The 23,445-nt window shown below is 33.0% G+C and overlaps 3 protein-coding genes across 5 annotated transcripts in view; 1 reads left to right on the top strand and 2 right to left on the bottom strand.

Moving 5' to 3' along the window:
- Positions 1-2,368, bottom strand: part of LOC125826321 (uncharacterized) — a 198,133-nt gene extending 195,765 nt beyond the window's left edge. The window contains exon 1 of the mRNA XM_049505635.1: positions 2,364-2,368. The gene's annotated coding sequence lies outside the window, so the exon portion shown is untranslated. The remainder of the gene's footprint in view (positions 1-2,363) is intronic.
- Positions 2,369-3,138: 770 nt separating this feature from the next.
- The window catches only part of LOC125826478 (uncharacterized), a 272,616-nt gene continuing 252,309 nt past the window's right edge, over positions 3,139-23,445 (bottom strand). For all 3 annotated transcript variants that reach the window (XM_049505841.1, XM_049505833.1, XM_049505825.1), the window contains exons 2-4: positions 7,672-7,750; positions 7,492-7,590; positions 3,139-3,386 (exon numbers count right to left, since the gene is read on the bottom strand). In XM_049505841.1, the coding sequence (XP_049361798.1) occupies positions 3,306-3,386; positions 7,492-7,590; positions 7,672-7,750 (259 nt within the window). In that variant the 3' untranslated portion in view covers positions 3,139-3,305. The remainder of the gene's footprint in view (positions 3,387-7,491; positions 7,591-7,671; positions 7,751-23,445) is intronic.
- On the top strand, positions 12,663-23,311 carry LOC125826187 (uncharacterized). Its single transcript, XM_049505508.1, has 14 exons — positions 12,663-13,171; positions 15,154-15,229; positions 15,324-15,413; positions 15,485-15,529; positions 16,377-16,457; positions 17,163-17,220; positions 17,323-17,381; positions 17,793-17,903; positions 17,993-18,129; positions 18,278-18,317; positions 19,425-19,487; positions 19,886-20,076; positions 22,104-22,596; positions 22,916-23,311. Exons 1-13 carry the CDS (start codon positions 12,678-12,680, stop codon positions 22,588-22,590), a joined length of 1,932 nt encoding a protein of 643 aa, XP_049361465.1. The 5' UTR covers positions 12,663-12,677; the 3' UTR covers positions 22,591-22,596; positions 22,916-23,311.

The following is a 23,445-nucleotide window of genomic DNA, read 5'->3' as shown; positions in this document are numbered from 1 at the left end:
TTTTGATCTAAAATATATATCGAGAAGTTTATCAAACATTTATAATAGCATAAACTTTTGAATTCATAACTTTCAAATTCTACATTTGTCTCTGTTAGGGGTGTGCACTATTCGGATTAAACCGAATAACCAAATCGAATTTTTATTTGGATTGGCTTTTTGGTTTTTCGGATTGGTTTTGGACTAATAAATTACTTTGTTTGGTTTTCTGGTTTGATTTTGGATTTAAAAAAATAAAAACCGAAAAAACAGAATTATATATATATATATATATATATATATATATATAATGCTTAGGTTTAGAATTAAGTTGGAGTTAACTACTTTTGTCCTTTTTTAGTTATTGCCTTTCATGATGATTACATTTATATTTTATGTTTGAACATCTATAATAGGTACTTATAAGTATTGTGTTTTAAGTTTTACTTATGATTTATATTAGAAAGTATATTTAAGAGATTCAATATTATTACTTTGGTTATGTTATTAATTATTGACATAACCGAATAATCAAACCGAACCAAATAGAGGAAAACCAAACCAAACCAAATTTATTTTGGATTGGATTGGGTTACACTTTTACAAAACCAAAAATCCAAAAATCTAAACCGAATAGTGAAAAATCAAACCGAATGCACACCCCTAGTCTCTATCAAGATTTATAGTTCACGAGTAAATTTTCGACATGGTTGTTTCAACTCATGGATATATGAGTTGCACCCCTCAACTTGTTTGTTTTGGGTCAAGTCCGTCACAATTTTTGCTTTATTATATTATTTTTACTAATATGAAATTTTATTTGTACACTTAATAATTTCTCCTTCAAACTAGGTTTCAGAAGATTCATCACCTTATGAACTTATATACGAGGATTAAGTATATGTCACACACATTATCAAAGTAATTATTGACACCAAAGCTAATATGTATTTTTTTGTGCGCGCATACGTCTCAAAGCTATAATAAAAGTAGTAAATCAATTTGCAAATAAACAAAAACCGTAAAGTTGTCACCATGACATCATTATATCATCTTCATATTCATCTCATACATAGACTAAGATACCATATATCAGGTTTAATTAGTTCAGAGATACTTTTAATACATATGACGTGATATTAATCACTTTGAAACAAGCTCACATGTTTTCCTAGATTAAAAAAGAATCACACCTTGTATTTAACTTCGGATCTTCCTGATTCTTTCTTCTTCTTCTTCTTCTTCTTCTTCTTTTTCAGCTATTAATTCGAGATTTTGTTTGTACAACTAACATTTTAACTCACAATATAAAAAATTATCATTCAACTAAAACAACTTTTTGATATTAGATAATTATATTTTAAAAAAAACTTAGAGAATACATCCAAATAAGGGGAAAAAAAGAAATTACTTGGAAAATTCCTGGCATCTTCATCTGATTAATTAATTAATTACACCATCATCACTTAACCATAATCTTAAAAAGTAAAAAATAAATACTAACTAGCTTTTCATCAGAAATTAAGAAACATAAAAAATATTATAGTAATTTTTATAATAAGGTGGCAGACTTTGAACTTTCCTAGAACTTTCTTCAATAAATATCCACCTAAATTTCAAGCAAGATCTTATACACTGAAAACATTTTGACCAATAGCTCACCAACCCATTTATTTATTCAATTATTTTTTCAACCTAAATCTATTTTTATAACAACTTTGTTTATACACATGACACCCCACTCCCCTTTTTCAGAACGATAATATCCAAGTCACCTTGCGTTCATTCAAGTTCAGAATAGACCTAGCGTATTACTTTTGATTTATTTATTCAATTATTTTTCAACCTAAATTCATTTTTATAACAATTTTGTTAATACACATGGAACCTCACCCCCTTTTTCAGAGTGGAGTATCCAACTCACCTTGCGTTCATTCAAGCCTAGAATAGACCTAATGTACTAATTTCGTTCAAAAGCAGTAAGGTTGGTTCCGATTTAATTTATGCATCCAAAAATCATTAAACTAATATAAAAAATAGATCTCGAATTTGGTAAATCAAGTGGATGTGGTAGAATTTTGAAACTCAAACATGTGACTTAACTTCAAATTGTAGATTTGCACATGCATCACTTTAAATGTAAAATTCGAATAAGTATCTATCTACGACCTCCCGCCATCATAAGTATCTATCTACTACCTCCCGCCATCATAAGTATTGAATAAGCTTTTTAATATCGGATCAAAGTTAATCGCTCAACAATCAAGACTTCACACCATATTTTAAGAGAGCGAGGTAAAAGTATCACCCAAAACTCCTTTGTTGATATTAAATTTTCTTTACTTCTTTGTATACATTCACTTTTTTATATTCCAAGGTTCTGGCTTCGTCACTGCCGTCACATGGCTTAAACTTCAACATGTTCTCCTAAAAGAAATTGTCATTAACTTGATAACAACCCTAAAATTATCCTAACAAAAACGACTCGAGCAAAATGGCTTCTCTACCTTCGAGTAAGGTTTGCATACATACCACCCTCCCAAGATCTTACATGTTGGATTACACTGAGTATATTGTTGTCGTAAAAAAGACTCAGGCCCATCCCTTTCACCTTTTGGCAAAAGATAACTTTTTTCTTTCCTTTAGTTAAATCAAATTTAATAAATACCACATGTCCACAACTATCAAAAGACATAGGCAAGAAAAAACAAATCAAATTCATCAAAATGGTCCTCAAAAAACTGCAGGTACAGCTTGCCAGTTGTAAATGATCCCACAAAAATCCTTTATGGTAGATTTTCACTTGCCAGTTATGCAAGAAAATGATACACAATATACAAATGAAAATAAGATTTTCCTTTGTATATTGTGCATCACTTCCACCACGTCAACGTGACACTCTACCTCTGAGTTATATCCCTTCCCCGCCTCATCGAGAAAAATAACTGACCAATCCTAAGTAAAAGAGTCAGAGAAACTCAACGCCACAATTCTCGCAAAATCGAATTTGGAACTTCCAAATTGTCACTTTTATGTGATTGACATAAGAATGACACTTTGACATACATAGCACAACTGAAGAAAGATTATAAAGTAGAAAGACACAATCAGATGTCATGTGTCTAAACATAGATTTACAAGTTAACAAGAAAAATGTTTTAAAAGGTCCAGTTTATATGATCCAAATCTCCACAAACTAAATTATAACCAAGATGATATTGGTAGCACACAATATCATTTTACAATGGCTAGGAGAACCTGCATAGTCTCAAGGAAGACGTAACCGATATGTAATTCAATACAATCAAAGTTTCCAACTTCAAAAGTTAGTCCTGCTTGGAATCATCCACTCCAACTGCCTTAGGTACAGGATGGGGGGCGCCAGAACTTGGTTCTTCTCCGGTAACCTGTTAGACACAATTTGTTTTGTTATACTGAGATATTGATTAACGCAATAAATAAGATGGACGAAAGGATGTAACGTTAGTTCAAATGGCACAAAGACGAGTGTCACCACCATTTCTAGAAGTTACCAATAAACTTTTTGTTCCATTGATAAATAAATGCAAGAAATCTTTCTATTTCCTCTTCCACTTTTTCTTCCGAGTTATTCAAACAGGTCATAGATTGATCAAGTTTAGAAGCTCAAACTACATGTACTGCAATACTCTATTAGCAAATGGAAAATTTAAATGAGATGTCACAGAAACTATACCATTCACCAGGATTCCGAAATAGTATCCTTCTTTTTATTCCATAATTTAGTGACAATGTATGTCTATAGGTTCAAATAGCTCTGAAGGTCATTAACGTCAAATAGTTAAGAAAACAAAAGTGAAGGTGCGATCTTTGAGTTTTTGACTAGCATGCAATACGTAGCAAAGGCATATCTAGAAACTTGGCTAGCTTTGCCTCTAGACACCATAAACAGACTGTTCTCCATAAACTTGAATACAGATTTGAACAAATATATTCTCTTTTATCATATTTTTTTTGGACATAGATAACTGTTATTCTCTTTTATCATTTTTATGAAAAGCTTTTCAGCAAGTAGTGAAGACCCGATTATTCCTCACTTGACATCATATGCTCATAATACCTTGAAATAAACAGTTTTAGGCATAAAGAAGTGCCAATCTGCACATTTTGATTTTCTTATGATCAATTATGCAATGAACATACACTACTACTAGTTGTCTCAAAAACCCCAAGAGAAAGTAATATCGCAATGTATCAAGATAGAATAAAGCATAATATATGATAATTTGTAGCAAGAACAAAGCTGATGCAAATTCAATGACTGTAGTTTTTTGTTTTTCTTTTTGATGACCTAGAAACCAGTTCAACTTTTAAACTCGGTGGCCCTGCTACTATAGCTTTCCCCATCTAAATACTAGACTTGGTTCAATATGTAGATTTCAAACTCGTGATGTGCGCCTACCAAACATCTTGTAGGCTATTACCTCCTGATGTTGAAAGCAATAGGGGCAATGCAATAACTGTAGTTCCGAGCAGAAACTTTTCTAGAGGTGCATGATATCGTGGTCAAGGTAAATTGTTGTAGTTCAAGAGTAGAGCAAGCAGAGAATACTAATGGAAAATAAACAATGCAAGCAGAGAATACTAATGGAAAATAAACAATGCACAGTCTCAGCCTTATCCCTTGAGATCGGGAAGGTCATTGGTAGCTAGTTTGTGACAGATTGATCAGCTCTACATAATCTGAGGATTTCCTGCAACAAAACTCCAGTCGGTTTTTTGAACGTTACAATATGAATTTGGGAAAGAAAATTTGAAGTCAGGGAATTAAATCCATAAATAAACAGGGGAAAGAAGATTTGAACTTTAACAAGTGTAGGGAACAAACTTGAAAGTGTGAATGAAACACGAAGGATCATTGCAGTGGAGAGTCTCAAATGAAAAAGTGAGGAAGTTATTTTTCATTTCGATCCACAATTTTTTTTTTAAAAGAGAGGGGCAACCCGGTATACTAAGCTCCCGCAATGCACAGGAACCACAACTAAACAGGAGCAGAAAAAGTTAAGGTCTAACATGTCTCAGGTGGGCGTGAACCAAAATGCAGGATTTTTTAAGTTTTCAGTAAACAGGGTAGTTCTACACTGTCTCCACGGAGAAGTATTTCAACCACATTGAGGGTCATATCTACAGATTAATTTTATAAGAACTGAACCCTTAAACCTCATCAAACGCATTACCAAGTACTGTGCAAAAGCTTAAACTCAAATGATAGATCATTGGAGGAGAGTGTTCCATTTGAACCTCGGGCAAACAGGAAATATTTGATAGAAAATTTTCAGCATTCTTTTAAGAGCTGATTGGATAAGAAACAAGTCAACAACGACCCAGATTTTCTTTCCAAATATATTTTTTATTTTTTGTCTACCATTATAATGAGAGAAAATACCACAAAAAGTATACTCAAGAACCTCAACTGTGGACAAAGACTATGATTGAAGTTAAGTTCTTTTGGCGCTTTCTTCATTGTGGGTTAAACGTTTCATTCAACATCGTACTTTGGTTTCATGGTACTCAATATCATGAAGATCTGGAAGAGGAAAAGAATAAACCACAATCACCTAAATCCCCCAAGTTCTAGCATCATGTGCACCAGAATGTCCTCAAAGATTCAGCATATTGATTTTTCAACCCATACTTCACACATTTACATTCATCTTCAGAAAAATTCAGTGTTCTAAATGTTATCATCAAAAAATAGTAAAATACCATCGGGGTATTCAGACAATCACATGCACGGTGCACCATAAGCTAGTGCTTCCCCAAATAAAACAGGATTACAGGTACAAGGAGGTCATTAACTTCAACGAAAACAACTCTTTCCTGAAGAAAGCTAAATGATATTGCATTTCCTATATCCAAATTTCAAACAACTTGTTCACCACAAATCCAAACAAAAGATACATTCAACCACCCAAAACACACACATACACATTTATATCAATCAATTAGCATCAATCCAATTTGTTTGGTTGGCTATATGAATTTATTCCGCTTACTCGGGCATGTGTGTGTAAGGATATACGTGTGGGCACCAATGAATTTCAATCAAACACTCTGAGCAGCTTATTCAGGTATGCATGTGTATACATATACACACACAGGCAACAGTGAATTTCAATCAAACATTCCAACCAAGATCATCTAGTTCATATATTTCCAAACAAGAACAAACTTTTCCAAGCAACCCAACAAGTTGTGAAACAAAAATAGAGGCGGAGCAAGGATTTGAACTTTATGGGTAATGGATTCTAAGAAATGGTCCAAGTGTTAGTAATTCGGTTCTGAATTTAATTTTGTACATATTTGATGATTTTTTTTAACACAAATACAGAGTTTAGAATAAAGCTATTGGGTTAATACCAAACCTACCTATTATATGCTACCACTTATAGAAGCCCTAATAATCAAACTACTTACAGAATTATTGGATTTTAGTAGCTTACAAATCTTTCAAGCAAGTCAACACTTCGAAACAAAAGTCACTCTTTACAATCAAAAAACTTAAAATACTATTGGGTTAGTAGCTCACATGTTTTCAACTCAACACGCCTATACAAAAGATCACGCCTTTGCAATCAAACAACTTACAGAATTATTGGGTTAGTAGCTTACAAGTTTTTCAAGTAAGTCAACACTTTGAAACAAAGATCACACCTTCACAATCAAACACCTCACAGAATTATTGGGTTAGTAGCTCACAAGTTTTTCAAACAAGTCAACACTTTGAAAAAAAAGATCACGCCTTTACAATCAAACAACTTACAGAATTATTGGGTTATTAGCTTACAAGATTTTCAAGCAAGTCAACACTTTGAAACAAAAGATCACGCCTTTACAATCAAACAACTTACAGAATTATTGGGTTATCAGCTTACAAGTTTTTCAAGCAGGTCTACACTTTCAAAAAAAGATCACACCTTGAAACAACCTCTCTATACCTCCCAAGGTAGGTGTAAGGTGTACACTCTACCCTCCACACACCCCACTTGTGGGATTACACATGTGTTGTAGTTATTGTTCGTCAACACTTTGAAACAAAAGATCACACCTTTACAATCAAACAACTTACATAACTATTTGGTTTAGTAGCTCGCAAATCAACACATCTAAGAAAAAGATCACGCCTTTATAATCTAACAAACTTACAGAATTATTAGGTTTATAGTAGCTTCCAAGTTTTTCAAGCAAATCAACACATCAAAGCAAAAGATCACGCCTTTATTATCAAACAACTTACAAAATTATTGGGTTTAGCATCTCCCAAATTTTCCAAGCAAGTCAAACACATCCAACCAAAAGATCAACAACAACATACTCGGTGTCGTCCCACAAAGTGAGCTCTCGGGAGTGTAAACTATCCACAAACCTTACCCTCTACCTCAAAGGTTAAGAGGCTATTTCCAATAGACCCTCAGATCAACACATCTAAGCAAAAGATCACGCCTTTATAATCGAAAAAATAAAAAAACTTACAGAATTATTGGGTTTAGTAGCTGATGGTTTAAAAGGACAAGCAGGAGGTGCTCTTTCTGGTCTCTGATACTCCTTCCCCAACATTCTATAAACCTTCGCCTAAAAAAACACACATAAAGCACAAATTAACACTATAAACATCAAAATTAACCAATTAATTAAGTTTTTAAAGGATCTTACCATGAGAATATGGAAGAGAACAGGTAATAAATTAACGATCGGGACTAGGAACAACGGTATTAAGCAAGCTACACAAACCTACAATTTTTGAAAAAAATCAAATTAAGAAAAGGGTAAACATAATTAATGGAAATTCAATTAAGGATTTTGGGGAAACTATAGATTTTGATTCATACCATTTTTTTTTTAAGATTTGTTTCAGAATACTTTTTCTTTTGTGTTGTTGATTTCTGGTTTGTTTTTGTGTGGAGAAGAAGATTACTTTTGTCTACTTTCCGGGTCAAAGAGTCGACTTTTGAAGGAGATCCAAAAGTCGTAGGGGCGAAGCCGGGTCGGGTCATATATGAGTTGATCGAAAATATGTTAGGCTAAGCCCATTCGATAGCTAACAAATTTCGTGAGCTAGTTAGTTTTGAGATATTGTTAAATCTCTCTAATAATTGTATTTTTGTGAAACGATTTTTTCATATTATTTATATTATATGTTTTGTTGCTACAACAATTAGACTAATGTTGACGAATTTCATACAAAACTTGTTTCCTCTTCCACTTGGAGGAAGAAATTCAATTTTTACAATGTATGATATCACGTGAATTAACGTTTTTTTAATCTTTAAATGTTATTTTTATTGAAATATATATATATATATATTGTATATATGAAATTGTATAAATATGAGTGTGTCAGTGAGTTAAACAAGTCTTGGTTAGGAATTGGTATGAATTAAAGTAACGCTAATATTTTGAATTTATGAATTTTAAATTTTAAAAGATTAATACTTGTAATTTATTACCTTTAGGTATTTGATTTATCTAGTGTTTTTTGTTGGATTATGTTAATTTATCTCCCTTTCCCTTATGTAAATTGCAAATTACAGTATTATTTATGCATGTACTCTTGAGATTACTAACTACTATTGCAAATTTTTAAAAATAGGTTTTTTATATGATTTATATATGGAGATTGAGGATTAGTAAAATATATTTTTGCATCATTTTGAGTTAGGTCTTCAAACATATATGATATATATGTTTATTCTGATTAAATAAAGTGATCCGAATTCATTAAATTTTAAAATCGCTGATGAAATTGGATAGAACAAATACTTATAAATTCATAAGGAAGAGAAAGAGATCATAAACGAGAACAAATAAATATCAATTCACTCACAAAATCTATAATTAATTTAAATCACAAAGCTAAAAAGCTCATGGGGGTGGGGGGTGGGGGGGGGGGAGGTTAATAATGGTGAAAATCATTGAGGAAGAAGATGGATTAAATTGGAAAGTTTGAGTAGTTTCTCAAGTTTTTTTAAACTATTGTACTTTTAAGTTTGAGTTCATGTGATAAATAAATTTATTTAAATTACACGTATAAGTATTTAATTGGTTTATATGACGTGTATGTTTCACGTACTTTTTTCGTTATTTTTTTTTATTAAAACACTAGTAAACTTGGCCGCGCTTCGCGCGGTTAAGGAATTTCTCATTGGATTTACAAACTAATCTTTTACTATTTTCAAAGTTTAAGATTATTTTAAAATAATTTTTTCTTCTTCAAACCCAAATAAATTAGATTTTAATTTTATTTGATTTTGTTTAACCTTTCGTCACATAAGCCTTGATTGTTAGGAAATAAAGTTCATCCTAAGAAAAAAAAGAGAGATTCCCTTAAATTTTGAGCATCATTATTTGTGTTTTGGTGTAGTGACATTCTTTTGTTGTTTAATTAAAAAAATTATATCTTAAATTTCTACTGTAGTACATTTTATAATTTTGAGAAAGTTGTATAAATATTTATATTCGTTACAAATGCTTAGAGGCTTTGCCTATTTCAAGTTCTTATATAATTCAAATTAATTCTTATATTTAACTTAAAAAATTTGTTTCCCCAAGGAAGTGACAATATTTACAATATAAATATAAACTTTAATTTACAGTTTAACGGAAAATACACATAATTTTTTTTTAATTTGTAAGTAAACTAAAGTGCACATATTTATTAGCGTGCTTCGCGCGATTATAAAAGACTATAAGATATTAATAATTATATGTACAATGCAACGTTCTTTTTACGATCTTAATCATTAATTGATAGCATAAAATATAAAATCAATATACAATCTTTTAAGCTCTTATTGACATCCACTTCCACACTGATCAATATTTAATAGCCTTAATCTTTTTTTCCGAGTCAAACAAAAGGATGTATATAATAAGCACCGGAAACACAATAATTCAAAATGCTAATGTGATCATTTCAACAAAGTTTTACAATGTGTCTATTTATAGGATTACAATACGAAATACACAATAATGTCATGAATATGACCATTAATTATTTTAGAAGTTACGTTGATAATTGTTGGGGTAATGAAAATAAAGACCATTAAGTTTTACATTATTTAATATAATTAATAGAGTTAAAAGAAGTGGGTGCTTTAGTTTTTATAATATACTAACACATAAATGAGAAAATAAATAGAGAAAAATCAAATAAAAATGAAAGGAGAAAAAATAATTATATTTCTTGGTGAAAGAGAAATATCAAAATCACTTTTTTTACTCTTAATTTTATTATTATATATAGATTTAAATAGTAAAATAAGTTTTTGTTCTTCAAATGAATTATATTTAACTTGGTTGTGCTTTTCTTTAATTTTGATTCTTGCATTACACGTTGTCTCTTCCTTTTAGCAATTAAAAATGTGGAGAAAGTAATGACATCAAATATAATGGTTTGTAGCCACAAGATTAATAAACATTACCATTAATGATAAATTTAAAAACATCCTAAACCTAATGATAATCAACACTAAAAGTAAATAAACCAATGATATATATATTTTTGACCGATATAAAGTAAAAGGTCCTTGTAATGTTTTGATAAATTATATAAGAAGTTCATCTCTAATTTATTTTTTCTTTTGTTCCTAATTAGAAGAAAATTTCAAAGGACCTTTCCAGGATATGATCTACTAAAAATAAGGAAAAAGAAAAACACACTATGCATAAGTAACCATGAAAAATCCTCTATACAATAATTATGATATTTATTCCTACAACAATTAAACACATTACATTATAAGAACACGTCACACCACTTCTTTTTTGGCGTAATTTTAAAATTAAGATTATTATTATTATTATTATTATTGAATAATAAAAAGAATGAAGAAAAAATAATAATTTCTCAATCAAAGGTGCAACATCATATTTTATATGTGTAACATTATATTACAACGAATAAGAGAAAATTTGTAGCCTGCTTTCGTTCCTATTTCTAAGGCATATTTGTAATAGTATGTTATGATTGAAAATTTTTCTATACTCTGAAATAAAATTTAAGCGAAACTAAAAAAACGAATAAACAAAAGTAGAAAAAAAATCAATTAATTGCCTATATTGAACATATCATCATACACCTCTTTGTCCTCTCTAAAACTCTACAACATTGAGCTTCTATTTATTTATCTAATTTTCTTCATCGTCACTTGAACTCATATAGAGTTGAGTACTGCCACCATCATCTGATACAAAATCAAATGCAAATTTTTTCGTAACATTATAAGAAGAAAATCACAAAAAGCAAAAAATGAGGAGGAAAAATAAAATAAAATAAAAAGACCCAATAATAATTCCACCAGGTTGGGTGAGAGAAATAAAAATATTACCTTTTTGATCCACAAAGATTAATTGCTTGAATGCATTTGCCTCTCCTGTTTTTATAATATCCAATAATGAATACTAAATTACTACAATACAACATTAATTAATTTAATACTTATTAATAAAGGTTAATTATGGGAAATGAGAAGAGACGATTTTTCTACAACATTAATACATATTTGAAAAGTTAATGGTGAATTGTTGTTTCAAATTCCGTAAGTAACGGCAATTTATTTTTATTATTATGCATTAATGAGGTTGTATTAACAAAAGTTAATGGCGATTTTTTCCCTTCAAATTCTGTAATCAACGGCAGCCTTTATTATTATGTATTAATGAGGAGATAATTAAATATTATACTTTAATATTTTGTAAAAGCTTTAATATTTTCTGTCTTTTAAAATGAAAGAAAAATTTCAAAAAAATCCATAAAAATGATAAATAGAAATCCAAAGCCGCTTTAGAGAGCGCCACCTCACCGCTTTCATGTTTCTGTTTTATATAAATATATAGAATATAGATTGTTTAAATTATACGTATAATTATTTGATTGGTTCAATTAACATGTATATTTCACGTTCTTTTACCTTTCCCTTTTACTAAAAAATTATTTAAACTACACGTGTAATTATTTTCTTGATTAATCTGACGTGTCTATTTCACGTACTTTATCAGTTTCTTTTTACTGAAATTTCATTTAAATACACATATAGTTATTTAATTGGTTCGTTTGACGTGTATATTTCATATACTTTCTCTGTTTCTTTTTACTGATTTTTTTTAAAACTACACGTGTAATATGTGACTTGTATATTTCACGTATTTCTTCCGTTCTCTTTACTAAATAAAATATTTAAAATATACATGTAATTATTTAATTAGTTCATTTGATGTGTATATTTCGCATACTTTCTCCATTCTCTTTTTACTAGTAGTTTGTTTAAATTATGTGTGTAATTATTTAATTAGTTCATTTAACATGTATATTTCACATACTTCCTCCATTTCTTGTTTATTAATCCAAGTGAACTATACATCCTCCTTAAGATATCATTTATTAAGTATTTGACGAAGAGTAAAATTTCGTGATAATTTTTTTTATACTTGAAATTGTTGCATTTGAGACGAGAGTCTCTCGAAAATTGTTTTTATATAAGTGCCATTTTTATCATTTTGTATATTGTATATAGTAAAATGAAAAGTTAAAAGGCGTTTCAATTTGCGTATTAAAGAGAGCGTATTCCCTCCCTTTTTTTTCCGGCACTCACTTGGTACACAAAATTGAGCAAAAATTGGGGGAAAAAAGGAGAGCCAAAGCGGTGCATAATTTAACGGCAATGGCCGGCGACAGTGACGGTACAGATCCCGATTACGAGAGGTTTCTCCGTCAAATCGGCGCCGCCGCCGACGAGAGTGAACTCGCCGCCGGTGACATTATTTTGTTAGAAGATGGAGAAGAAGAAGAGGAAGAAGAAGAGATGGATGAAGACGAAGAAGAAGATGAAGAAGAGGAGGAGGAGGAAGAAGAAGAAGAAGAAGAGTCGAGTACTGGAAGGAGGACGTTGCGTAGGGTTTTGTATGGAGATCGTGGTGCTGCGAGAATTTCATCTCCAGAGCGGGTGATTAATGTTGAGAATTTGGATAATTCTGCTGTGGAAAGTGGAGATGATACGAGTAGGAGCAAAGAAGGGGAAACGGCGTCGCAGAATGCTGATAAGGAAGAAGGCGGTGGAAGCGGCGTAGGAGAGGAGTGGAATCGAAGTGAAATTGATGGTTTGTTTTGTTCTATTTGCATGGAAGCTTGGACAAATGACGGTGACCACCAAATTTGGTCAGTAATTTACTTCCTTGTACTTCAATGTAGATAATTTTTTGTAATCATGATGAACGTCAGTAGCAAACAACCATCAAACATATGAATCCACACTATCTACTCTCCTGAATTTGGAACAGTATTGATTTTGAAAAAAATAGTTGTACATATTATAAGATTTTATACATAGCTAGGGATTGCAGATTACAGTTTACAATAGTAATGTTGAGTTCCGGCTTAGCAAAACTGAATGTGCTACGCCTGTAAGTGAGTGTAGAGCCATCTACATTCAATAGTGAGATAGATGAAAAGAAGCCTCAGGTGAATGATATAGCACAATGTATGTTGTTTCTGCTCTAGAAATCTGTTTTTGTTCTATATTTTATTTGTTCTCAAGATCTTTGAAAATATTGTTTTAAAACCTTCATCTTATTGTAAAAAAGAAAAAAATCAGTTTAGTTCAACATGTAAAAGGGAAATAGGATTTGTAAAAACAGCGGTTTTTTTGAAAACTTGAGCAAAGTGCTATAACCTCGAAAGAAACGTTAGATGTTGTAGAAGACTTCTGTTTAGTTTTCCTTGAAGATGAAAAAAATTCATACTAAATTTAGGTCAGTGGGTTGTGTTGCAAAATTTAGGAGTTTGTTTCAATTGGCTTGATTGTAATATGTATTCATGCAAATTCGAATAAATACTACATGGCTGGCACATGTCTCATTATGGATTGAAAGGAACAAAAATGTTTTGATGGTGGCTGTAACACATGTCTCCTCAAGACAACTTTATTAACACTATAGATGTCTTTTGTATTTATGTAGCTGGCCCAATGTGTCCCTTGTAGATTCCTCTAACAAATTTTTTCACCTTATTAACTCCTTGGTCTTAGAATGGCCATGTACGCAAATAAGCTAATTCAATATCTTTTGTAGCCTCAACCATACTACTCTTTTGCATCTTCTTGATGCTTTCAGTGAAGCTTTTTTACTTCATCTAAAACTATCATCACCCTCCCTATTGAAGCACTTGGGTTTTCTGTTCTTTTGACAAGTGACAACTGAATGATCATGGTTCACATCCTACAAATGGTGCATAAATATAGAGGATGAATTGATGGAAGGTTGTTTGATTTTGTTTGTGGATGTTCTGCATACCATGCATTGGTTAGTAGGTGGACAAATATCATGATTTAAGGTATCAAAAGGATATGAAGTAGACCTAAAATACATGGAGAGCAGTTGTCACTAAAGTCTTATCATCTCTTGAAATCAATGTGGTTAGAGCTAAAAACATACAATGTAAATAAAAGACTCATACAACTAATTAAAATTATGGTTAGAGACTTGCATTTTTTTGTAATCATGTCATCAATTATATTAGTAAAATGGCCAAAAACGGCCTAATACAAGTATACCAAAAAGTAAAGAACCTACAAGGCTACAACACTACATGATTCTCTACAAAAGACCTCCAATCCTCTATTCAACCCGGGCATGTTACCCAGCACTAAATGGGTGTGCCAAAGCCCAAAAATCAATAAGGGATTGGAGGCTACTCCTCAACTGCCCAAAAATCAACTTTACCCCTTCAGAAACCCTCTTATTTCTCTCTCCAAATGATCCATATCAACTCTAAATGAACGACATTTCAAGCTCTACACTTTCTCTTTCTTCTTCCAGTTTTCCAGCACAACAACATTTCTTTCACAGATCTAGGCATCACCAAAGTTAGATACTTACATGTCACTGTAGGGATAAGTTTGGTATTTTACAGAATTTTTAGTTTGAGAGAATTCCTGACTTGACGCGAAACATGACTTATTTTAGTAATGTTATGATTCTTGACCCAAATAAAGTTGAACGTATATTGATAATCCGTACAGTTGACCAAACTAGTGAAGTTGAGGTTTAGCTGATTGATTGATAGATATACGACTTATAATTGAAAATATATTTTTCAAGTGTTAATACTTCCATTGTCTTCCGGTGTCTAATCTTTTGCAGCTGTCTTCCTTGTGGGCATCTATATGGTTTGTCGTGTATCAAAAAGTGGTTGAAACAAAAAGGAAGGTTAGGAAAGGTATTTCTTATAATAATTTGGTCCTTGTTTTATACAATATTTGAAGATCCTATTTCAGTTCATCCTTCACATTCTTTCTTTTGTGCTTTTGCAGTGCCCCCAATGTAATAAGAAATGCACAGTGAAGGGTATTCGAGTACTTTATGCTTCTCGACTTCATGCTGTTGATGAAGAACTTCAAAAGGTCGTAATTTGACGCTTATATCTTGAACGTTGCTCCATGAGATACTGATCAAACTCCTTCCTCTTTTGCAGAAAATTAGGTCTCTTGAAGCCAGTTGTTTTTCTCTTGAAAAAGAGGTGAGGAAATAATGAAGGTTTTAGATTTAGTCAGTGCGTTCTCCTGATAGAATTCAGGTCTAACATCTAAATGAATATTCACAGTGGAGACCTTCAAGGTTTTCCATGTAACCTACACAAACTACTTGAGGAAAACATATCAGACTGACCTAGCCCACCAACCCACACCTTCAAAAAAAGAAAATAAAAACAATAGGACGATGGTCAGATGGTTATCTTTTCGCGTCTTCGGGTGAGATTTTCCTTTGCTCAATTTAAAAAGTAATAGTGCAGTTAAAGATATTTGTTAGTTTTCAAATGGACAAAGTTGCTCAAGATTCTATAAACTTGAGGTATGTTTGTGGAAACTTCTTATATAGTTATAGGTTAGGGCAATTTCTCTCAGTTTCTTAGTTGGAAACACAAGGAGAAAGATGAATATCTGTGATGAAGTTGCATTAGCTTTTGCAATCATCTAAAATTAAACAGAAATATATGAGATAAACATAATTCCTTCCCTCATAACGTTTCAACTGTACCAAAAGGGAAAGAATAAATGCCTTGAATTGGAGAAGAAAACCAAAACTTTAGTTGCCCTTACCTTACTCTACCTTGTACCTTCTTCACTATGTAAATCCAAAATTGTTTGCTTTTAACAGCTAGCTTCTTTTCTCTCTGTATGGGTATTCAAGTCATCTGTCACCTTATGCTTGGTTGGGTAGCAAATTCACCCTGGGTTAGCTGCAGCAATGATACTTCTGCTTTAACCTGACTTTTGAAAACAATTTTCTCAGCTCTTTGGAAATGCTATTAAATTTTTTCTTACATGTTCTCATGGTGATTATAAGACCACATTGAATATGTGCAGTGCACTGATTGGTGTAAGAAAGAACTTGAGTGGAGGAGGAGAGAAGTTGAGTTACATAAGCAAGTGGAGCACCTCAAAGAGGTATGTCTCACCTTGTGTGCTATTTCTTCTGTGCTTCTTCTTTGCACCGGCCTCCTTTAATGCATCTATTTAGTTTGGTTGGAAGTGTAGGTTTTTTTTTGTTTTTTTGGGTGGGTGGGTAGGTGGTGGATTAAATTAAATCATTTCCAGAATCACTTCTCCAGTTTGTTGGGTGTCCCCCATGCGTATTGCACTTTTTAAGTGAAATTGTTGCTAATATAACACCCATTGTAAATTTTGTTTAAGCTTTTATTGATGGTCTGCAGATCTAGCTGATTTTGCCTCTTCATCCATATTTTTACTTATTGCTTTCCCTTGTTTGAAAATTCACCCCTTTATATTAAATTAGTTTCATACCTCTTCCTGGAGGACCAGATTGACTTCGGTGCATTTTCTGTAAAACATATTATGCCCTCTTTTTCCTGCCAGCATTCCCTTTTAACATTCTTCAGAATATGACATTTTTCAATGCCTTTTTGGTTAAATCAGGTACTTGTTTTGGCTTTTTTAGAAACATTCTTTAATGTGTGTGTTCGTTCCCCTTCCCTACTTTAGTCTTTCTTCTTTGGATTTTTTTATTTTTTCTGTAGTTTTTTTGGCTTGAGAAATTTGGATAACAAGTTTCAGTGCAATGGTATAGATATCTCTGTTAAACCTTTGTTCATCAAAGCAGCATATTGCTTACTGCATATCTGTTCTTTGTAGAGAACAACTGAGGGTTCAACAACTGAAATGCAAAGCAGGTCATCTGTACGCATTTTTGGTAAGCTTTCGATGAGAAATCTTTGCTTGGGGATATTGAAAATATTGGCAATGTTGTATCATTGTATCAAGCTGATGTTCCAGTACCTATCTATGAGTGCAGGATGCAATATCAACGGCAAATCTGAAAAACGTGAATATGCAAATAGTTTTCTTTTGCAGGTTTGCCATCTCCTCTGCTCTTGTCAAATGTGAAAATTGAGCCATAGGTGTTGTGTTTCTTTTTAAGGTTGACTTCTTATAGCAGCAACAGAGAAATCATTACTCCTTTATCCATTGTTGCTCCACATCTAGTGCAATTTGTGTACCTGATAGTATCAGCAGAGAAATCATTCGTCCTTCATCCATGGTTGTTCCACATTTATTGCAACTTGTGTACCAAGATGACCGAGAAAATAGTACAGGCTGTTCTGTCCCCTTCCTGCTTATTGGCCCAAACATGACCTTTATTTTCTCTTACCTCTTTTTTCCTACTGGTTTTATATTGGGAGTGAACTGGCATATGTTTATCAAATTCACCCCATTGGCTGAAGTTTAGTCGAGTTAGTAACCTTATGTTTTATCTGTTTGTAGAAAGAGATTCAGATTGATGGTGCTCGCCTATTTGATGTGGACATCAATGGTGAGAATTTGATGATTGCCAGAAGGCTCTCTGGAATGGGAGGACAGCATATGCTTACCAAAGTAAATTTTATAGGTCACCTTGTTGGAATTCTCTGAAGGTTTGCGGTCTGCATTTGTCTTTCAACCTTTTTTACTTTTGCATTTTGCAGATCAGTCTGTTGCCTCCGCATGAAAGAGAAGACATTCTGCTTCCTGCGAGCATGAAAACTATCAAGGACTTGCATGTTTCTCCTCATGATAGAGTCATACTCTTGGCTTCTTTAGGGAAGAAGTTGTCAATTCTTAGGTTGATAACCTCCCCCAAGTTTCTGCCAAATAATTGCTGTATAACAGTAAAATATACTTTACTTGATTGAAAAATTTCTGTGTTAGTTTCCGTATTGTGCTCCCCTTCTGGGAAATATCTTATTTATTTGTTCTCTTTCTTTTTGCAGTTCTGAAAACAACCATACTGTTCTGACATACGACTTACCGGTAATAACTCTAGGCCTTCTTTTTATAGTTGCCTTTTGCTTTCACTTGTTGAGTTTATGTAAAGCTAAAATTTCCCCAGAGTTGTTGGATATTGTATTAGATATTTTGTTTTGGTTGATAAGCTCTTAAATTCTCTGTTCGAATGATTGTTCAATAGATTTATAGTTCTTATGGAGTATTTTTTCTGTACTTTTACGCACTTTATGGTAAATTGTTAAGGCTTCACGAGTCCCTTATTTTCACAGTTAAATTTACAGAGTGACCTATTAGATTTGGGTGGACCTTCACTATCAGCATCAGAAGACGATCTTTAACACCCACCTATTCATCTTGTGGAAGTGCTACTTTCAATTTAGTGATTTACAACTTGAGAGTTGACAAACAAAACACAATTTTCTTTAGAATAGCAATTAGCTTTGCTCTACCCTATCCTCCTAATACATAGACTGCAAAACTCAGTTATATAATTTTTTTGTTTTCGTCTTATCTTTGTGGTTGATTATAATACTAAAGCCTGTTGAATTTTTCAAAGTTAAATACATCCTGCCTGCTTCATCATTTGTCTGGACAATGAGATTGTGTTTTCTCCTTGTCATCTAGATGTTGGTAGGTTACAGACAGTGTACTTGGAATTATAGTAAAAATTTTGTGGTTAAGTCTAATTGGAAGATTAGGAGTTTTTCAAGTCCAAGGCTGCTTTAAATTGTATTTAAATCTATGTAAGTTGTCAAGTAATTGAAAGAAGTTTTAAGATCCCTTGGAACCTCGTACAATCATCAAAGGTAATTCCATGTTTAAAACTTTACCAGGTAAGAAATGCATATCCTGAGCTGCTAAAAGCACTGCATTTGCATCATTCCCCCAAATGCCCTGCTGCTATGATTTTTTAATCAATTGCTGTGTCTTCGACTTTTTTTCTCAGTGATGTGCTTCATGATAATAATCCTTTTGTTACTTTTGTTATTTTCCCTCCAATTTTGTGACTGTTATTTGTCCTATGTAGGAAGCGTTTGTTGCTAATGGAGTATCACTTTTGCTCTGAACTTCTAATGATTGGCCAAAGTTAAATTGATTCTTCCTTTTTTTTTGGTCTATTTGGAAATGCAGACTGTTCCTTGGTCATGTGCGTGGGATGCCAACAATTCGCAGTACATGTATACCGGTTTACAGGTCCTAACACATAATCCATCTGTTGGAAAATGGTTGCCTCTTTTCATTTTTTGCGAGTCAAACAAAGTAATGTTTGACTAATAATTCTGAATGGATTCTCTCAGTATTTGACATGGCAGGAAATTACAACTTATGGTTCTTTTAATGTAGTTTTTTTTTTTTTTGAAATTAGCTTTTAATGCAGTTTCTAAATACGAATGAATATGTATCTAATATAGCTTGGAAACTTGCCAAGTAAAGAATCAAAAGTGACTAGCAAGTTGAAATTGAGGGAGCATTTATTTGTTTTCATTAGTTAATCTATCTTTCAGTTTGGAGACCCCGTTATTTATCCAAAAGAAAAATTAGTTAGTATCTCTCTTCATTTTCTCTGAGTATTTTTAGTTTTGTTTTTGCAGAATGGCATGGTTTTGCAGTTTGATCGGCGTCAAACTACAAGGCCAGTGGAATCTATGACGGGGTTGACAGGAAATCCTGTTCATACTGTGCATTCCCTTACATCTCCTACACTTGGTGATGGCGTTAGAAGTGTTCTTTCTGCATCTTCAGTAGGCTTGTGCCACTGGAACTTTGGTAGTGGTGACGGAAGGTGAGTTCTAGTATGTTTACTTCTTCGAAATTTCTGCTTCTTGAGGTGAATAAGTTTTCCTTAATATCTAATATCTTATGAGCTGCACCGTCCCTAACTGTAGCTTTAGAACTGTTAGGATCCAATGACTCTTTGCCGATTAACTGCCTCAAGAATATTTGCACCTTGGAATATCTCTCAATAGATTATTCTTGTACCTTGGCACTTTTAATCATTAACTAACTGCAAATTTAAATCTCAGCAATGTTCTCAAAGTAGCCTAACTGAAAATTAAGATCTTAGGGATATTCTTCAAGGAGCCTGCATTTTCTGGTCTCTGAGTATATTTTAGGTACTCATTCATCCTGTTCAAAAGATTGAAGTAGATACACTAGTGGATAGTATAGAAGAAAGAAATGGTTGAAGGCATTTAGTTGACCATTTTTCCAGATTTTGTAGAAAGAGATATTGCTTAAGAAGGTGCAGGTTGTACTCACTATATTTTTTTTGTAATATTTTACATATTGTGGTGAGATTAAGAGTGACTGTGTTCAACACAAATTGCTGCTCACTAAATAGTCCAGTTGGTTATTGAGTTACAGGTTCTTGAGAATGTAAGCTTTGTTATGGAAAAACAGTTAAGTTGCTAGTATGAAATGGTGATCCAATATCTCAAAAGATAGGTCAGAAAAATGATCTTGTAGATTATCTTCAGACAGCGTCTCAGTGAATGATACATGGGAGGTGATTGATTATATTTTGTTCCTTGAAGTTGTTTGTTAGCATGTTTCGCCTTTTCCTGATAGAAATAAACTTAAAGTTGTATGGTTCAGACAATTTGTCAGTCTGGTTTAAGAGATACTCTTAAATCTTAATCAGAACAACTACCTTCTCATCTAATGTCAAGGATCTAACTTGGTCATTGATTTTTTGTTGACTTAGTTTATTGTGGAGACAGCATGAATTTGTGTCTTGATATTTTCACAATCTGAAGCCATGGCAAGGCTTTACTCCTTAGTGTTAAGGGTTGCTAGGAAGTATCATTTTCTTCATAACTGAAGTCCTCCATGGACCAGTTGATGGACGCTTGGAACTCGTTGGATAAATATGCCATGCCCTCCCCTCTACCCTTCTTCACTTAAGTGCTACGCTTTTGCATGTGGCAATGTTTGAACTCGTGAAGTGTGGTTAGCCCATACAATAATGTGCTATGCACTTACCACTATACCAAAGCTCTGGAATTGGTTTGCTAGGAAGAATCTTGAAGTAGTTGCAAAGAACTTTCACTACTTGAGTTGTCAACAGTACAATCTTACTTTTTATTGTTGAGGACTTTAACCTTGTTAATCTATTATGGTCCTTGTTCACAGTTCAATCAACTATTTCTACAAATATGTAGGGTATATAAAGCTTTTTAGGGGCAAAAGTCACTGCTTTTTCTTGAGAGAGAAGCTCACTGCTTTTTAATGCAGAACTTTTTTTGCTCATATGTCAACTGTTTTCTGATTTTCGACGTGCTTGCTCTAGTACTAGAAATGATTGCTTTCCTCATAAATTGTTTGAATATGCATGGGTATGTCCAGAATCATGTTAAGAGGAGTTGAGTAGTTGGCGGGACAGATTTAAGTGATAAGAGTGTCAATTACATGGATGTAAATCGTGTAGGGATCAACTATTCACTTTTTAGTTTACTTTTAAATTTTAAGGCTGGTCTGAGAGATTTGTTTATCGTGAAGCTCTACCATATTGTCCACTAATGATAAGTGATAAGAACTTCTAAATGATAGATGTAGATCATGCCGGGACTAAATGTCTGTTTAGTTGACTTTTCACACTGGTCTAAAAGAGTGCTTTAAATGTTTGACTATGCTCCAAATCTTCTTTCAAGGAGTTTAGGGGCAGAGTGCATCTGATATACTGAAACAGATTATAGCTGGATCATCTGTATGGTTTTGGTGGTTTAAGAGAGTTATCTTGAAGCGCTGTGATATTCTCTAGTAATTTTTACGAATTCCATGTTTATAATAGAGTTTCATTTATCACTGAAGGCCGTGCTTGGTCCCTGAGTCAGAGAATCAAGGAATCTGTATATCTCTCGCTTGTGGAGATAGAAATGATGACATAGTTGCCTCTTTCCGTCCTAAACTGGAGATCTCTGGTGACATGGCTGCTTCTCAAGTATTGCCCACTCCAGTTTCTACAATGGAGCAAGCAGTATACGGCTCTCATGTTCTTTACAGGAGAGTTGGCAGCAGATACGAGAAGTTAGGAGTTTCTTGTGCCAAAGTTAGTGCCATCCGACTTCCAAAAACTGCTATAATTGATAGAGGGAAGAAGAACCCCATGTTTGCCTCTGGTGATGACGCAACAATGGAACTGGTCTTACAAGAATTGCCATCTTTAAATGTGGCTCAGCGTATTAAATCTCTGAACGGCCCAGTTCGCGATGTTAGGTATGCACACCTCCAAAATTCGGTATTGCTGGGTTGTTTGAGTGAGGATAAACTGCTGCTTTGCTCACATAAACTCCAATGAGAAAAGGTAACTTTTCATGGCCTGTTTGCTGTATTTGATTGTTTTAGTTATGTTTGTGTTTACAGTCCGAAAATGTCTTTCTATTCTTTCTGCTTGAGAGAAATGATTTGCTATTGGGTGCATTAAAGTTTTGCCTGCATGTCATTAGAACTCCAAATTTGGACTCTTGGCGATAGAACGGTTCTCCCAGATTCATGTTTGCAACCTATTTTATGTACTGCTAGAGTATTTTTGCAACGTAGTCTTTTGATCTTGAATTGGGTGTTTAGCTAGTTGTCAGTAATGTGCTACTTTCCGGTCAGTTTGATTTTGAAGTTTATTGCAGGTGGCTTCGAAGACTCGTTAAATCACCAGTATGCTGGATGCTTCATGTGACCAAAATTTTGACTGTATAGTTTAGCATCTAATGGGTGTAGAGATAGCATCTTTTTCTTTTGGTAGCTTTAGGACCCTGCTGTGAGTTTAGGTCAGAGCGTAGGCAGGTTGTAGAAATAATATACTATGTAATAATGCCGTGTAAGTTCTGTTCTATACACTGTTAGTGTATGTGTAATTTATTTATTTTTTGGTAAGAACTAAGATGTATATGTGTAAGTTATAATATAAGGTAAAGTTGACCTGCAACTGTAACGATAGATAAATCTTCTTATCAAGTTTCATAGAGTAAAAGCTTGTTCTAACTAGTTAAATAGCAGATACTATCAATATCTTCAGTCCAAAAGCGTGTACATCATATAAATTTGTGTTGTATTTTATAAAGTTTCATTTTGTTGTGAGGTTTGTTTAAGATGTTATGTCAGTCTAGAAGTGTGTAGATCTTATCTTAACCATGGGTGGATGCATAGTTATGATATT

The sequence above is a fragment of the Solanum verrucosum genome, unplaced genomic scaffold, assembly GCF_900185275.1.
Source record: "Solanum verrucosum unplaced genomic scaffold, falcon-dt-bn FXZP01000125.1, whole genome shotgun sequence".
NCBI classification, from domain to species: Eukaryota; Viridiplantae; Streptophyta; class Magnoliopsida; order Solanales; family Solanaceae; genus Solanum; species Solanum verrucosum.
Note: the sequence above shows the minus strand (reverse complement) of the source record. Positions and strands in the feature narration are given on the sequence as shown.

Excerpts from the sequence above, each read along its gene's own strand:
- LOC125826187 (XM_049505508.1), top strand. The coding sequence starts at position 12,678 with ATGGCCGGCGACAGTGACGGTACAGATCCCGATTACGAGAGGTTTCTC. Across the intron at positions 15,230-15,323 it reads AAAAAGGAAGGTTAGGAAAG|TGCCCCCAATGTAATAAGAA; the intron begins GTATTTCTTATA and ends GTGCTTTTGCAG. Across the intron at positions 15,414-15,484 it reads TTGATGAAGAACTTCAAAAG|AAAATTAGGTCTCTTGAAGC; the intron begins GTCGTAATTTGA and ends CCTCTTTTGCAG.